Here is an 18604-nt window from a genome sequence, read left to right as displayed (position 1 = left end):
ACAGTGTGATGTTCAGTTCAGTGCCCATATTTGCTTTTATGTGTTCTGTTTCCCTGTTTTCTGAGGAAGTCCATGTTAGTGTGCGAGTTGAGTAGTTCCTCCCAGAGTTCGCCTTCCTTTTGTATCGCGTTCGAATTGGTAGCCCACTGGCACATTGTGGCGTCTTGTGGGATTTTTGATTATGTCCGAGGTGACTTATTGCCTGAGCAGTTCGTACTGGGTGAGACGAGGTTACTAGATTTGGGGTCAGTGCAAACTGATTATATGAAGTATATTATAGAGCAAAGATCATTCTTTGGTTTGAGACAAGGTAATGGAACTTGTCAGGAGTATAGATCCAATGAATTGTTGATTCAACAGTTGATTATGAATTTCGGCACATCTCTTCAGTCGTATCGGTGTTGTAAAAACTAGAGCAAGACCTATGTAGGTCATGAGATGCAATGGGAGCATCAGATTTGTAGAATTTCGACTATTATGTTTAAAGAATGTTATTGTGGTCCTATGAGTAAAGTGATGTAAAGTGTGAATTCAGCAAAGTTATGCAGCCATGTTTGGGTACAGCGTGTGGAGATTGATATGGTGGTCGTATGATGGAAACAGGCTTGGCAGGAAATTCAGGATGTTGGAATTGGACCTAATGGCTTATTTGCTTGAATAAGGGAGTATATCTACAGAGTTATCGAGCTAATGTGCTCAACTGAGTGGTGGTAGCACGGGAAGGTGCATGAGGTGTTAAACAAGTGATTTCAGAATACTTCAGTGTAGTTCTCAGCACGTTCGAGGACGAACGTATGTTTAAGTGGGGGAGATTGTAACGACCCGATCGGTCGTTTTGAGCTCCGGCGCGTCATTCAGCAGTTTGAGGCCATGAGCAGCTTCATCTCAGGTATATTGACTTGTGTGTATGGTCATAATTAAAATTCAGGAAGTTTGGAGTCAAATCTAAATGAAAATTCTCATTTTGAAAGCTTAAAATTGAAGAAATGAACTAGGATTGGAATTTTGAGTAAACGACCTCGAAATTGGGATCCGAAGGTTCCAGCAGGTTTGTATGATGATTTCGAACTTGGGCGTATGCCCGGATCGGGTTTGGATAACCCGGGAGCGTTTTGGCACCTATTGTGGAAGATAACATTTTAGAAGAAATTGCATCAGTTTGGCTTAAAATGCATTTCAGTGTTATTATATCCGTTTAGAATTCCGAGACTAGGAGTAGCTCCGTATGGTGATTCTGGATTTGGGAGCACAATCGGAAGTGAATTCGGAGGTCCGTAGGTCATTTTGGAGCCGTTTGGCTAAATATAGAAATTTGAAGGTTTTTGAGAAAATTCGACCGGAAGTGGAAATTTTGATATCGGGGTCGGAATGCGATTCCGAAAGTTGGGGCAAGTCCGTAATGTCGAATGTGACTTGTGTGCAAAATTTGAAGTCATTCCTGAATGATTTTGGTAAGGTTTGAGACACTTAGTCTCTTTTAAGGAAGCTTAAGTTGGAAAAGTCAACCGGATATTGACTTATGTGTTAGAGCGCTCGAAATGTGAATTTTATGGTTCGGATAGCTTTGTTAGGTGATTTGGGACTTAGGAGTGTGTCCGGAATATTTTTGTGATGACCGGTGTAGAATTAAGCTTGAATCGGCAAAGTTAGTATTTTGGCGAATTCCGGTTGATAGGTAAGATTTTGATCCGAGGCTCGGAATGGAATTTCGAGAGTTGTTATAGCTTCGTTATGTCATTTTGGACTTGACTGCAAAATTTGAGATCATTCGGACTAGTTTTGACGTGTTTCGACATCGGATGTGAAAATTAGAAGTTTCCAAGTTCATAGGCTTGAATCCGAGGTGAATTTAGTATTTTTGCGTTGTTTTTGGTGATTTGAAGAAACAACTAAGTTTGTGTCATATTATGGGACTTGTTAGTATACTTTGTTGGGATCCCATGAGGCTCGGACAAATTTTGGAAGAGTTTTTGGAAGATTTTTACCGTTTTGAGAATAAATGTAATGATCTAAAGGTTCATGTTTAGTTCTATAGATCCAAATTTGATTCCGAGACTTCCGGAATTTTGATAATGAATTATAGGACTGATCTGGAAATTTTGGTCTAATTTCATCAAGTTGCGATTGGGTTTTTGACGCGAAATATGAGTAATTGTTTAACGAGCGAAATGGATATCGCACTGGTTAAATGAGCTCCGAATTGAGTTTCGATTGAAGGGTTGTGTTCGTATTATTATTTGTGACTCATAGGAACAAGAATCGTCTAATTCCGAGTTCGTATGAAGGAGTTAGAGCCTTTTTAGTGAAATTAAAGAGTGCTGGTGCATCAGGTCTGGTGTGGCACTTTTAGCGACTAGATTAGCACCTTTAGCGACCAGATTTGGGTCTTTAGCGACCAGATTTACTTATTAAAAGCTGTTGCGTTTCTGCTCATTTTTTTTTACCTATTTTCTTGCGAAATAACACGGTTTGGGGCGATTTTTGAGCAAGAAATCATGAGAAATCTTGAGGTAAGTCACTTGTGATTATTTCTACTCCATAATATTGAATTATCATCGAATAATCCGACTAGATTACATGTTTTTGAGGTGTAAATTGGGGATTTTGGACCTAGGGATTTGAAAATAAGATTTGAAGATTTGAGGGGTCATTTGAACTCCGATTTTGGTAAATTTTATATGTACGGACTCGTGGCGAGACGAGGAATCCGGTGATGTGACTTTTGTAATTTTTCGAGAAGTGAGCCCGGGGCTCGGGTTTTGCCAACTTCGTGATTTTAGCGTTTTTCGAGTATTTTCGATTGGGTATTGTTCCCTTAGCATATTGTGATGTATTCACTCTGATTTTGGTTAGATTCGACGCGCGTGGAGGCCGATTTGAGGGGCAAAGGTGTCGCAAGCTATAGATTTCACCGGTTCGAGGTGAGTAATGATTTTAATTGATGCACTGAGGGTTTGAAACCCCGGATTGCACAACATACTACTATGTTGAGATGAGACACGCGTTGTATAACGAGCGCGGGGTCATTTACTATTGGGGATTGTGACTTGGTCCATCCCAGTTGATATTTTTACCGCGTAATTGATAAAGATTTATTGTTTTTCACTATGATTGGGCTTATTGCCATATTTGGGCTTCGTGCCAATTATCTGAAATCTTTTGTGAATTTACATCACTATTTTCCTCACGAATTGAAATATTATTTGAACTCAGTCCAATTGAATTATATTATTTTGTGAACTCAGCTACATTTATACTCAACTCGAGATTTAATGATATTTATAATGTTGTTGAGCTGAGCACTATTGTTTTACTGATGCCCAAGAGGCTTATGATTATTTTCTGGACTGATTGAGGCCGAGGGCCATACGTGAGGATATGTTGAGTGATGTGAGGAGGCTTTCAGGCCTCGAGTGTTATATGAGGAGGCTTTCAGGCCTCGTGTGTGATGTGTGAAGGCTTTCAGGCCTATTGATATTGCGCTTGGGCTGTAGGAGCCCCTCCGGAGTCTGTACACACCCCCAGTGAGCGCAGGGTACCCAGGTGAGTTGGGAGTGGGCCCGAGAGGCCGTTGCTTGTGTGTGGTGAGTTGGGAGTGAGCCCGAGGGGCTGATGTTGTGTGCTGGTGAGTTGGGAGTGAGCCCGAGGGGCTGATACTATACTGAGATTTACATATTGAGCCCGAGGGGCAAGCTTTTGATTTATCCTTACTGTGGAAATTATTTGTCTTTACTGTTTTAAAAGAAGAATTATCTGATACTCACTATTTTACTGTATAACTGATTTTACTGCTTGGGATAGCGCTATATTGTGCCGTTATGAGATTTCATGTTTTCAGTCGTTATTTATTTTTATTACTCACTGGGTCGGAGTACTCACATTACTCCCTGCACCATGTGTGCAGATACAGGCAGAGCTGAGTTCGCTCCTGAGCGCTGATTCTTTCCAGACCAGGCGGTGACTAGGAGTAACGAGGTAGCTGTTGACGTCCGCAGCCCCGTTTTCTCCCTTATCTTTGTTATTTATGATAATTCCAGACTTTGTAAAATATTAGTAAACTCTGTAGTAGCTCATGACTTGTGACACCCCGATTTCGGGCTGAGTTGGGATGGTTTTCCTTGTTCTATCACGTTTATTTCGCATTTAAGATTATATTGCCCATGATTTAGACTTATTCCTGCTAAGTAATTATAAAGAGATGTACTGTTTTGTTGATTGGCTGGCCTTGTCCTCACGAGAGGCACCATCACGACCGGGTTGGGATTTTGGGTCGTGACAATTAACCTTAATTTATTCATTAGAAATATAACAAATACTCCTAGGTTCTTTACTCCATGGGTAACTTTGAAAAAAAAGTTAATACTTTTGTGATATTTGAAAAATCAAATATTATGGACCAAGAAAAGGGCGAAAAAAACAATTAAAGTGGATCATAGGGAGTAACACGTAGTAATAATTAAAGGGAAACATGACAATATGATCCTCAAAATTGACATGGAAAAGGCCTTTGACAGGCTGGAATGGTCCTTTATTAGAGACACTTTTCATGCTTTCAACTTCCCTCAAGGCTTATCCAAACTCATTATGTCTTGTATCAGTTCTTCCTTCATCTCCATCCTTGTCAATGGTGGGAAAACTGAATTTTTCAAGCCTTCAAGAGGCATAAGGCAAGGAGATCCAATGTTTCCCTATCTCTTCATTATGTGCATGGAAAGATTATCTAGGTCCATTGACAAGACTGTTCTGGATAATCAGTGGCAACCCATAAGTATCAGCAAATTTGGCCCCAAGATATCCCAATGTCAGAAACTGCAACACTATCTTGTCCATTATGCAGAGCTTCAATGAACAGCCAGACCAAAAAATAAATCTTGCCAAGTCAAGGGTTCTCTTTTCCTCCAATACATCCTAGGACTCCCTAGAGAACCTCACAAATTCTCTATCCATTCAAGCCATCATCTCCTTTGGAAAATACCTTGGTTTTCCTATTTTCCACAAGAAGCAAACCAGTGCTGACTTTTAGTTCATAATTGATAACATGCAATCCAAGCTGCCTAAGCATGGTTGGCGGAACTGTCCTGGCCAAATCTTCTTTAAACAACATCCTTAGTCATGTCATGCAATATATCAATCTGCCCACTAAAGTTACCAAACAAATTGATAAAATCCAAAGAAACTTTCTTTGAGGCACCACTCCTGAAAAGAAGAAGTTGCACTTGATTAAGTAGGATAAAGTCACTCAAAGAAAGGCTTATGGAGGGCTAGGACTCCAAAAAGCAAATATTAATAACAAAGCTACTTTCACAAATCTTGCCTGGAGAACTTACCATAATACCAACAGTCTATGGGCAAGAGTCCTTATCCATAAGCACTGGAATATGAGCCACACTAATAGGATAGTTAGAACCTCTAGATATCCTAAGCACCCAAAATCTCCCACATGGCAGTCATCCTAAAGGGTTGGGACACTTGCTGCAAAGCAAGCAGATGGGTAGTTCATAAAGGAAACAGGGTTAGCTTCCTAAATGATGCATGGATTCCCAATCATCCAGCAATTAGAGAATTGATTGAGGTTCCTTTAACCCAGAATGACCTTAATGCCAAGGTTAACTCCATCCACAATTTGGGGGCTTGGTACCCATCCTCACTATCAATTGATCTCCCTCAAGCATACTAAGCCTGCTAAACTATTTAATTCCCACAAATCCGACTAAGGAAGACACCCTCACATGGGGCTTAACTCCAAATGGCCACTTCTCAAACAGTTCTGCCTACTCTTTCCTAAGCAGGACAGACATCAGTCTGGATACAGATGAAGAAGGTTCTTTCAAATGGATTTGGAAACTACAAGCTCCCAATAAAATCAAAAACTTCATCTGGATCCTCACCCATAAGAGACTCCCCATAAAGAGCTACCTCCATAGAATAGGGATCAACTATGATCCCCAATGTTCTTATTGCCTCAATGGTCAGGAAACGATTGACCATATCTTCATTGAATGCTCTAATACAGAGAAATTTTGGAATGATCTCCTCTCCAAAGCTTCACATGACAATAGACAGCAAAGACCTGCCTTCAATAGCCATCAGTGGCCATCAACCTGGAATTCAATTAGGAATATGCATGTCAATAGCATCATCCTCTCGGACCACATCATCCCCTTCTGTTTTTGGTATATGTGGTTAACTAGAAACAACAATCTCTTTAATAACAAAAAGAGCTCATCAGCTCTTCAAACACAATCTCCAAAGCTATTGAATACTTTGTGCTTACAAAAAATGGCTTCAACAAAATAACCCACCAAATTGTAACAAAATGGGAGCCACCAAGAAGAGGTTTCTATAAGCTGAACACATATAGAGCAGCAAAAGAGAATCCAGGGATAGAGGGAGCAGAAGGCGTATTTAGAAACCACAATGGGGACTAGATAATAGGGTACATGGAGAATATCCCCCATACAACAAACACTATGGCAGAATTAAAGGCTTTTCTAAAGGGACTACAACTTGCGGAACAAAACAACCTGGTTCCTCTTGAAATCAATACTGACTTTTCTGAAATTATCAATATGCTAATAAAAGGTACATCATCCTTTAATTTGTGAATGCAGGTCATTAATATGTAGGATGGACGAGGTCGTGGTGAAGCACACCTATCGGGAGCAGAATAGGGTGGCGGGCGCATTGGCTAAGGAAGCAGCGAAGGAAGCTTTTTTGAACAGTTCTAGTATACTACCAGTTCCTCCGATGTTTGCCAATGATGTATTTTGGGCAGACATCCTAGGAACTAAGTTGGTTAGATCTTTTGTGGGTTGTAATATGGATACAATTATGCATAATATTTCAGTAGTTGGGGTACTACAATACCCAAACAATAACTCCTCTGTATTACCATTTTGCTAACTAGATATATATAATATCCCTTTGAACCAAAAAAATAAAAATAAAAATAATTAATACTTCCCCGATCCACAATAAGTGACCAATTTGACTTGGGCACACTCATTAAGAAAATACTAAATTCTAGACAAAAGTAATTAGTAGGACTAAACTACTCTTAATTAAATATTGCAGCATAATTTAATGTGAGGAGTAAAAGACTTTTTAGGGATATGTATATACGGTTATTTTTGGAAAAACACCTTGAATTTTTTCTTGATTATATAAATGGATACTTATTTTGGACCAAAATAAAAAGATAAATTGGTTACTTATTGTGGACCGGTATTAAACTATTCATAGGAACTCAAAAAATGTCTACTACTTATTTTCATTTCTCGATTTGACCACATCAGCCGCTTTTTAATTAAATGCTCCAACCAAACAAACACAGTTGCCAATTACAAGGTGACCCCTTTCGGACATCGGAAGTTCAAACTTGAAAGCAGCTAACCAATTCTTAGCCCAAAACCCTCACAACTATTCATCACTTTTACAAGTTCCTAACAAATCAGAAGTTCCGGCCATAAACAAAGGCCGGTGTAAACTAACAGAGGATAACCAAAGCAAAATTGATTGGATGTGGTTCGTTAAATTCCTTTCTTTCCCTTTTTTGATGCTATGTTTTTTTAATAGGATTGTATTATGTGATGTTCAATTTTTGTTTCATTTTTCATTGTTTTCCTTTTCTTTCTTTTTTGTATCCATTGAATTAACCTTATCAAGTATCTATATTATCTAAAATGTAAAATATATTTACATAATCAGGTCACTTGTTCGACAATTACATATAAATCTCTTGGTAACTTGCCTGCTATCTTTACGCTCTCAATCTATATAACTTAAGTTTTTATCGGGAAAGGGTCCAAATAGAGTGGAATGGGTGTAGATGATGCATTCAACGGACTCGAACTAGTTTGGGAGTCAGGTAGATTTGGTTGATTGATCATTCATTCATTATTGACTACGGTTTTCTTGGAATAGGGAATTTTGGGGAAGACATAAGAGGAAGGTATATGTTACACTTGGAGTTTTGGGAAGTGGGTACTTTTTGTATAAGTTGTATGATGCACACAGGCGAAAGCTTTTTGATCTTGAGAGAGAACTCGCCGACCAAAGGAGAAGCGAGGAACTCATTAAATCCCAGTTAAGATCTCTCTTTCTCTTTTTTCTTTTTCTTTTGTGGTTGTGAATGGTAATGCTTGTCCAAGAGTTTTGTCATAGTTGAAGGCATTAATGTCTGAATTGATTTTGTTTGATCGGTAGGGTGAAGTCACATTTTGAGAATATTCAAAGAATAGCTGATTCAACGACGTTGCCTCATGTAATGCGATGTTTAAGTAGTCAGATAGAAGAAGAATTGGACCTCACACACTTGACAGAGAGATTGATGAAAGGAAAGGATCTGCCAAATAGTCTAACAGCTGCAGAGAAGCTCGAGCTATGGGACAGACTCAAAATTTTAAGTATGTAGAATGGGCTTATAACTTTTGATGCATTGAAATTTGACATAGAGTATTTTGCTTATCTTGTTTGTATGTTGTGGTCTTCCAGGTTTTACAAGAATGGGGTTGTCTCTCTGGGCGACAACACTGCTAAGCTTATATATTAGAGTTCAAGTCAATATATTAGGGAGACATCTCTATATCGACACTGCACGTGGCATTGGAAGTTCTGGCCAATTTGTAAGAACTGCTGCCTTTCTTCTTCTTCATGACTGTATAATTGGTAGCTTGTGATTATGATGGTCACTGTGTCTAAATTGTATTAGAGAATGCCACTAATTGTGTTCCTTAAGGTCATGTAATTTTAGATTGCAAGCTACTGATCAGTGTTGGTGTCTGTGATTACGTGAAATTCTTGTTCTTGGGGAGGTCTACACTTCGGTTTTTTGTAATGACTGCATCAGAGTTGGCGACGACAACTCTGTTAGGCTCGAGCTCCTGAATTCATCCAGACCGCCCTTACTGATAAAAGGTGGTTGGGACTCAGCTATATCAGTGTACCCTACCACTGGACTGCAACATATTCAAACCAGTAGAATGGAAGGGGATGTCCCCTGATGTGTTTCTATACTCTCTATCACCCTTCCGATTGTTGATTTCTTTACAGAAACCTTCTTTCATTTCACATTCCTAACCTCCAACTTTTGCTTTCATTGCCTAACTACCCCATTTAACCTTCTCGGAATCCACCTTATGCCAGAGCCAAGTTCTTTTGTTCATCACTGCAGAACCTTCTCTGTCTCTCATCATTACTTATCCAGAAAAAGAAGATTCTATCTGTCCACCGTGTGACTACTTTTGTACATGGGCTGTTTCTTAGAATCGTTAAATTTAACAATAAGAATTGAAAGGGAAAGTACAAAGTTAATGCAAGCCAAGTTTTATTTTTTGTATCAGTTATTAAACTTCGAAAAAACTTACTGATAGCAATGTGTGCTCTTTGTCATGTGACTGAGCGACCTCAATACCTAGAAAATACTTCAATCTGCCCAGATCCTTAGTCTGGAAATGCTGAAAGAGATGCTGCTTCAGATTAGTAATACCATCCTGATCATTGCCGGTAATAACAATATTATCAACATAAACCACCAAATAAATACACAGATTAGGAGCAGAATGTCTGTAAAACACAGAGTGATCAGCTTCATTACGAGTCATGTCGAACTCCTGAATAACTGTGCTGAACTTGCCAAACCAAGCTCGAGGGGACTGTTTCAAACCATATAGTGACCTGCACAATCGGCATACAAGACCATTAGACTCCCCCGACCGACAAAACCAGGTGGTTGCTCCATATAAACTTCTTCCTCAAGATCATCATGGAGAAAAGCATTCTTAATGTCTTATTGATAAAGTGGTCAATGATGTACAGTAGCCATGGACAAAAAGAGACAAACATATGCTACTTTAGCCACGGCAGAGAAAGTGTCACTATAATCAAGCCCAAAAATCTGAGTGTATCCTTTTGCAACAAGACGAGCCTTAAGCCGATAAGCCTGGTCATCCAGGCCGACTTTGACTGCATAAACCCAACAACAACCAACAGTAGACTTACCTGAAGGAAGAGGAACAAGCTCCCAAGTGCCACTCGCATGTAAAGCAAACATCTCATCAATCATAGCTTGTCGCCATCCTGGATGAGATAGTGCCTCACCTATAGACTTAGGGATAGAAATAGTGGACAAAGATGATGTAAAAGCATAATGAGGTGATGACAGACGATGATAAATTAAACCGATATAATAAGGATTAGGATTAAGTGTGGATTGTACACCTTTGCGTAGTGCAATTGGTTGACTAAGAGGAGACAAGTCAGCAGTAGGTGCAGAATCTGATGCAGGACGTGAATCACCTGGGCCTGATGCTGGACGTGGACGACGATAATAAGTCAAGAGTAGTGAAGTTGCAGAAGGTTGAACTGGACTAGGTGGTGGAACTGGAGCTATAGGTGGTGAAGCTGCAACTGGAGCTGTGGAGCTATAGTTGTAGAGGAAGATGAATCGGAGATAGCGACTGAATCTCCAAAAGATGAAACTTGTAGCACCTCATAAATATCTAAGTGATTACCTGGACTTGTGAAGTATGATTGGGTTTCAAAGAAGGTAATATCAGCGGACATAAGGTACCGCTGGAGGTCAGGAGAATAGCATCGATACCCCTTTTACATTCTCGAGTAACCCAGAAATACGCACTTAAGAGTACGAGGAGCTAACTTATCTTTTCCTGGAGTAAGATTACGAACAAAACACGTGCTTCCAAAGACACAGGGTGGAAGAGAGAATAAAGATAAGTGGAGAAACAGGATGGAGAATGGAACTTGATTCTGGATAGCTGAAGATGACATACGATTAATAAGATAGCAAGATGTAAGAACTGCATCCCCTCAAAAACACAACGAAACATGAGATTGCATGAGTAGTGTACGAGCAGTTTCAATAAGATGTCTATTATTTCTTTCAGCTACCCCATTTTGTTGAGATGTGTATGGACAAGATGTTTGATGAATAATCCCATTAGAGTTCATAAACTGCTGAAATGGGAAAGACAAATATTCTAGGGCATTATCACTACGAAATGTGTGGATAGAAACCCTAGATTGATTTTGAATTTCAGCGTGGAAGGTCTGGAAAGTAGAAAACAACTCAGATCGATTTTTCATAAAAAATATCTAAGTGCACCTGGAATAATCATCAATGAAACTGACAAAGTAGCGGAATCCCAAGGTAGAACTGACCCGACTAGGACCCCAAACATCTGAATGGACTAAAGTAAAATATGACTCTGCTCGATTATCAAGACGCCGAGGAAAATGAGAGCAGGTATGCTTACCAAGCTGACATGACTCACACTCTAGGGTGGACAAGTGAGATAAACCAGGTACCATTTTCTGAAATTTTGACAAACTGGGATGTCCCAACCGTTTATGTAATAAATTTGGTGAATCGGTAACAAGACAAGTTGTTGAAGGAAGACAAGATGTGAGTCCATGCGATTTTGCAAGGATAAAGTAATAAAGTCCATTTGATTTACACCCGGTACCAATGATCCGTCCTGTACTGCGTTCTTGTACAAAAACAAGGTCATCAAGAAATAAAACAGAGCATTTACGTGATTTGACTAAGCGACTAACGACTATGTGATTAAAAGGACTACCGGGAACATAAAGAACTGAATCTAAAGGTACGAAAAGAAGTGGACTTGCTTGACCTATTCCAGTTGCCGTGGTTTGGGACCCGTTGGCCATTGTGACTGTTGGAATAGATTGAGAACATGAAATAGTAGTGAAAAGAGATTTGTTACTAAAAATATAATCAGATGCACCTGAATCAATGACCCAAGACTCAGAGGTTGAAGATTGGGAGACACAAGTCATGCTACTATCTGTTTGAACAACGGAGGTTATCCCGGAAGATGTCTATTTACATGTTTTGTACTGAAGGAACTCAATATAATCTGGTAAAGAAACCACCTGGATTGGATTCAACGCATTGGATCCAATGGATTGTGAATCAAAGGCTTCGAATACGAATGACATTATTATGATACGCCGGAAAAATCAAACCCTTCTACAAATTACTATTAACGCTAGAAAAATCAGAAAATTTTCTGGAAATCGCTGTTCACGCCGGGAAAATATAAAAGTGGTCGGAATTTGGTTTAAATTGGATAGGTAGGCTCGAAATTGCAAGGCGGTGACACTATCCAAAAGAAACTTTTTTGAATTCTTGCCGGAATCTTCGACAGGCGCATGAGGGCGCGTGAGTGAGCCTTTTAAGGAGAATCTTTCTGGGGTTTGGTCGCCTCTCTCTTGGGAACCTTTTGGTGGTGTTGGATTTCGCGCAACAGTGATAATTAGTGACTTTGACGCAAATAGTCACTTAGGTCACCGAAAAATCGTACGGTGACCGAGTTCTTTCTTTCCGGATGTTTTGGAATGACGCACAACAATCTCTTCTCACCGATGCTCTGATACCATGTGAGAAAGCACGAGGGAAAATATTATTAATTATCTAAAGTGTTGTGCAATGCCCTATCTATATACAGTGTACATAATGATAGGTATCTACTTCTCGATGTGAGACACTATACACCTTGTGCAGTTACATATTCAGGCACATAATTGGTAGGTCAATTTTGAGATCATTCTAAATGAAATTCTGAAGATATTTGATAGAGGATCTTGCTATTCTCATAAGCATCTTTAAGTTCCCTAACGAAGTGGGATTTCCATGCTTGGCTGCAAACTATAGAGTTATCGAACCAAGCTCTATTTATGAGGCTTCTAATCCCTCTTTTTCACACTTTCGCATCATGGACTCCTGGACTTACAGTTGCGGCAATAATTCCAATAGGGTGTGGACTAAGGTTAGGGACGTGAGCCCTATAGACACAATAGGGACTAAAATTAGCTCACAAGCTTTGAGAGTTTTACGGGGGATTGAACGCAGCAACCAGCCTTTTGGAGGCTAGCTCTTTTTATGTCGTATACTTAAAAGAATAATGGCATACAAAATAGATATGTCTTTTTCTTTATCATATAAAAAATGAACTCTTTGATTTGTCCTGTTCGTGAGTCGTGACAGAGCTGATTCTATTCAATTAATATATACTAACTGTAATTCTCCCAAAAAACTGGTAACTTTTTTCTGTTTTTTGGATTATACCTAGCCTGAACCTACCTTTGTCAATCATACCAAGTCTCAAATAATATATTGATCATGTGTCAAATGTCTGGCTGAGTTGCAGTTTCTGATTTGTTAATATGTTCGTCTAGTTGGGATTTTGAAGATTCCCGGATATGATGCTTTGTCATCGCTCTGTAAAAACATTCCTATGCAGATTCAAAGGGTACCCATGTTCTTCTTGGACATCCAGTCACCCAATTGTATCTCCAAAATTTTCCTACTGTTGTCAGGTTCATAATGGTTTCATCTAATTTTGTGGTTCACTTTCATCTCCTTTCTCATGGTAAAATGACATCATGCAAGTCCTAAAGTTGAAGCTGAGCATCTACTTGTTATGCAACGGGAGTTAAAATAATTTAATTTATTACCAGCAGAATGAGAACAATTGTAAGATTTGCACTAGCCATATCGAGGTAGAATGGCAAGAAATAAGTGGAAGCAAAGACGATGCAAAGCACTGAAGTGCAAATACAAACACCAGAACTAAGGAGACTCTTATTTGCAGTTAATTATGGCAAAAAAGCGAAGTAGCAAGAAAATTTTGTGGAGCCAACACAGGAAGGAACCTGCTCAAGAACTAAGGTGACTGTAATGTGTAGTTAGTGCTGGATAATGGGATGTTTTCCTGGTAGAACTGGATCTTAACCTTTTTGTCTAGTATCGAGTATATGGATTTTTGTACCCAAATTTTAGTTCTTGTACTCCCCATGTCTCAAGCATAGGGGTGTGTGTGTGTGAATGTGCGTTCACACCCTTACGGAGAAAATTTGAAACTTGTGGTCCATATTCCAATGGAAACAGAAAATCAGGTTCTGTCAGAAGCTTAAATTCAAAATAGAATTTCAATTAGTTATTAGCAAAGGAATAGGAAAATCAAGATTACTGTGTTAATATTTTTATGCCCAGGGTTTTGGTGCTTCTTGCAAGTGCAATTTCTTTTCTTTTTCTTTTGTTCTGGGATAAAGCTGATATGATTGATGGTAAGATTTTAGCCTGCAGTTCTTGTGCTTATTGGGAAAATGCACTTCTTTTTGTTTTTCTTAGGATGAAGTTGATCTGATTGACAGAAACGACCAGAGGCGGTTTCTGGCCAGTGCAGATTATTTAACTACTTTTGGCCTACCCACCTTAATCTCTAGTTTTGAAGCAGCAAATTCGGAAGTTCTAAAAAGGTAGGCCTCTTATCTCTTCCTTCACCATGCAAAACATCACATTATACGTGCATCTCTATATAGTATTTCATCAGTTCAGTATCATTTTTTTTTGCGTTTGTATTTGGTAACTGACCAATTATGGTATTTTAGTTCTTCAGACTGAGTTACTGACCAGTAACTGATGGTTTGATTTCCCAAACCTTTTATTTTTTCTCTTATGCCTTATCCGCCAAAATGAAAAAGGGTTGTCAATATCCAAGTTAAGAGAGATGGCAAGATTGATATAATTGAGAGTATATACAACAAAGTCAACTGCTTTCAAGCCTTATACCTGCCCGCATTACTCTAATTTCAACTTTAGTATTTATGTATTGCCATCAATGTGTAGCCATACTTGGCAGTTGTGGTCATATGTTGTATATGCTTGACTACGGGCTTCTTCCGATGGCTGGTTCTGACTGTGAAAATCTGCTTGATGGAAAAGGTTGGAAAATTAAAGGCCCAATCTGTTGGAGAGATGTGGAACTGGGGAAGAGAGGCTCCACAAGGTGAGACAACCTGGAGGATATGGGTCAGAGTTCTGCAGGGAGGTTATTAAAGTGCTATTGTTGTACTCTTGTAAATGCATATAAGATTAAGTAGTCTATGATGGCATTGGGGTTTTGTGAAGTGGGAAAGTGAGAAGGGGCGAAATGTTTCTTGATTCTTGAATCAGTGACAATGTTTATGGCTGCTTGGGAAATTAAACTGGCGTGCTTAAATAACTAACGGGTTTTCCACTAAACCAACATGTTATTTCGTAGAACATTAAAGCATGTCTAGATTTTCGACTTCTAACAACTATCCAGAAGTACCAAAATTGATGATCTAGGAACGAAATATTGAATACTGAAACCCATGCTCGTATACTATTTGAATTTCAGTTTTTTATATAAGAACTGAGTAGTGTTACTCATAGTTTTTTTTTTTCAATTTGCAAGAAGTAGATGAGATCACATTTTGTGTTATTCTCTGAATCGATTTTCGTGTTTGTATACTTTCTTGGTAGGTGCATCTAAAGGATGTTTAGCTGGAAACAGATAACTATGAACATCAAGCACGATGGATAATATTAGAGCACAAATGTTATAATATGGAATTCAATGTGTTCGAATGAGATAAATAACACCAACTGCTCATTTTGCCATCTTCCAATTGCTGGGCGCTGGCGAGGCAAAGCTTCCCCAGTCTTACATAATTTATGGAACTTGAGTTGGAGCTGATATGTAAATATCATTCTCCTTCTTCACAAAAAGAAAAAAATAGAATAAAAATCAATATTTTGCTAGATAAAAGGTATTTCCTCCGGTCCACTCTATGTGATATTTTGGTCTTTTTTGTGGTCCATAATATTTGATTTTTTTAGATATCAAGAAAGAATTAACTTCTTCTTTCCAAAATTGCCCTTGGAGTGAAGAGCCTAGGAGTAGTTTGTTATATTTTCAATGAGCAAATTAAGGTTAATGTGGTCAATTTCATTGTTAATTAATGCAAAAAGGTGAATTCCTTAATGTGTGAAAAGAGCCAAAAAAATCACTTAAAGTGGACTGGAGGGAGCAGATGAATAACCCTTCTTCGTGAACCTAAGGATTCTGGAGAACTATTCTGTGTAATTATCCACAATATGTATACCTGAAAGCTACATCTTGCCTGAAAAGTCTTTACAAAATAACCCTGAACTTCTAATTTGCAGAAAACAGCTGAAGGATTTCTTCAACACTACTGTACTTCATGATACCATTATTCAGATATTAAACACCTTCATGAGCACGGCAAGTCCTCATCAGTGGCTGGGTTTTTTTATGCCAGAGGACTCTAAGCAAAATAATGTTGATGTGAGTTCTAGCACCGGCAGCACAGATCTCTCTAATGCGTCAAAATTCGAACAACTTATGCTGGAGACACAAGCTGTGTTGTCAAGGTACTTCTCTTCCTATACATGCGTTTAGCAATATGAATTTTAGTTAGGTAATTAAAGCTCATCACTATGTTGAGAATCAAATATAAGCTTCTTTAGGGCACTAGGCACAATGTTAACCTGAATATTAAGAAAGCAATCATGTGAGCAAGTCAGCTTCAAAACATCTGGCTTGCTTTGGAGCACGTCATAATGGAGAAGTTTTCATGTATATATGTTTCTCCATATCTTAAAGAACAGAAGGAACTGATATTAGTGCTGCACCTTGTTAAGCTGCTTCTGTCATGAATACTATTAATTAAATATCCCTTCTTGCACCCTTTGTCCCCCCCCCCTCCTTGTGCGCGCGCTGCCGCTTCCTCCACCCAACCAAAAAACAAAAAAACAAAAAGGACCTAAAGGAATGGCTTTCTTTGTTATTTCTTCATCACCCTAGTTAGTTTCCTTTTCCTAGTTTTGGAAAGCATAAGCATTCAAAAACTACAGCAAACTTCTTCAACGTTTTAAGTTTCTCCAATATTTTGTTTCTCAGTGCAACCTTGTTGTTTTGTGGTAAAACTTGTTTGCAATATACTCAATGTCCCTTTTTTAAATTTATGGGCAGTGCTGAATTTGGGAATATCGTTAACATATCACTAAAAGCAGCAGTGGATGTACTGATGGAAGACATAAGGGTCTTATGCGGAGAGGCCAATTTAACATCAGGCATGCCATTAGCTAAACTTCTACCACGGATAGCCCATATGGATCAGATTCTACTTGAAGAACCCAACAGGAACAGGTATATTCAAGTCATCCAAGACATACAGGATGTAGAAATATTCTTCACCCTGTTATATGCAAGCAGTCCTCCTTCATAGTGTAGGTTCGTTGTTGTATTGTAGCTTCAGCATAGGCATGGATGTAAAATATTACATTTGGGTTTGGTTTAATTTCTTTTTAGTGTTGTTACCTTGCTTTAGAAAATTCCATTTGATCGAAGAGTTTAAATGTGAACAACATAAGAAGAAAACTTAGAGTTTCTAGTGAAAATTGTATTCTTTTATAGTATTAAAAGAATTTGAGTTTCTGAAGACTTCATGGCCACCTCTGGTGTACCAGTTATTGTGCCCACGCTAAACGCTAGATAGCCAAGTGCGGCCTCATTATTGGATAACCTGAATTGATGATTGAATCTACTTTTGAATGTGTGCCATTTTTGAACATTTCTTGATGCTTGATTGATGAGGGTCCTCAGATCTTCGAGAAGTTGATTGTTGTATATGTGAAACTTTGTGGAGCTTTTCTTACTTGCTTCAGAGTTGAGACAAGCAAGCTCAAATTTCCTAGTCATGCTCATTATTAGTCAAGATTCCAGCCAAAGGTAGTTGAAGTATGATTTGCCTTTATTGGATATGTTGTATATTTTTCACTTTTTTTCTTTTAATTATTTTATAGGTATCTTACCTTTGTAGTTTTTTCTTACAAAAATGCAAGGTGTGCAATAGATGCAATATGGTCTAGTCCATCCTCGGATTTCACATACAAGGGTAGGGCATTTGGCTGTCCTTTTTTCATTCTACGATTGTAATTTAGAGTGTGCTTGTTATACGTTCGCATTTATTTCTCATTATATCGTAAGGTAATATTACTCTCTACATTCACAAGGTAGGAGTAAGGCTGCGTATACACTACCCTCTCCAGACTCCACTTGTATGATTACACTGGGTTTATTGTTGTTATCATAAAGTAATGTTGCTGGAATAAATGTAAGTAAACAACGAGCTTACATTAGGAAAGCAAACGCTCTGTGTAAAATTGCAGATTATATATGTGTGTTTTGTTTTCTAAAATATTTTCTAGTAGAAACTTTATCTTAGTATCCAACACTCTTTAAATTTAGAGACTATTTCAAATAGACTATCAGAGAAAAACATCACTGAAGAAAGTCGTTTTTTCCCCTTGTAATGGTAAATATTTTTTAGTGTTTGATTATCACAAAATGACTTACTCTTTGGAAAACATTTTTCTCTTATCAAACACAAAATCACAAGAATTTTCAGCCTATTTTGATATCATAACTCCATAAGCTAGCGGTAAACCTTTAAAATTAAGGGGAAAAAAAATTAGGTACAAAGATCTCTTTTTCACTTTCAAAAGGACTGTTGAAACTTGTCGATCAGTGCAGATAAGGGTAAATGTGTTCTTATCAATTTATCCCTAATCCCTATATGCGACAGCAGCACCAACAGTAACGACAGATACCTTCTCTTTGAGATATGGAAAAGGAGTTTATATACAAGCATTTAAAAGAAGTGCTTTCAACACACACCTACCGAAATTGAAATTTTGAAACAGAAGTTGGACATTTCACATTTATATTGA

General features: G+C 38.4%; 1 protein-coding gene across 1 annotated transcript; it reads left to right on the top strand.

The window, feature by feature from the left end:
• Nucleotides 1-7318: 7318 nt before the first annotated feature.
• On the top strand, nt 7319-17443 carry LOC104239103 (peroxisome biogenesis protein 3-2-like). The gene is made up of 7 exons (XM_009793633.2): nt 7319-7524; nt 7924-8085; nt 8206-8405; nt 8494-8624; nt 14174-14301; nt 16016-16243; nt 16845-17443. Exons 1-7 carry the CDS (start codon nt 7520-7522, stop codon nt 17098-17100), a joined length of 1110 nt encoding a protein of 369 aa, XP_009791935.1. The 5' UTR covers nt 7319-7519; the 3' UTR covers nt 17101-17443.
• Nucleotides 17444-18604: the final 1161 nt, after the last annotated feature.

Source organism: Nicotiana sylvestris, chromosome 10, assembly GCF_000393655.2.
Source record: "Nicotiana sylvestris chromosome 10, ASM39365v2, whole genome shotgun sequence".
NCBI classification, from domain to species: Eukaryota; Viridiplantae; Streptophyta; class Magnoliopsida; order Solanales; family Solanaceae; genus Nicotiana; species Nicotiana sylvestris.
This window is presented reverse-complemented; position numbering and strand designations above follow the sequence as displayed.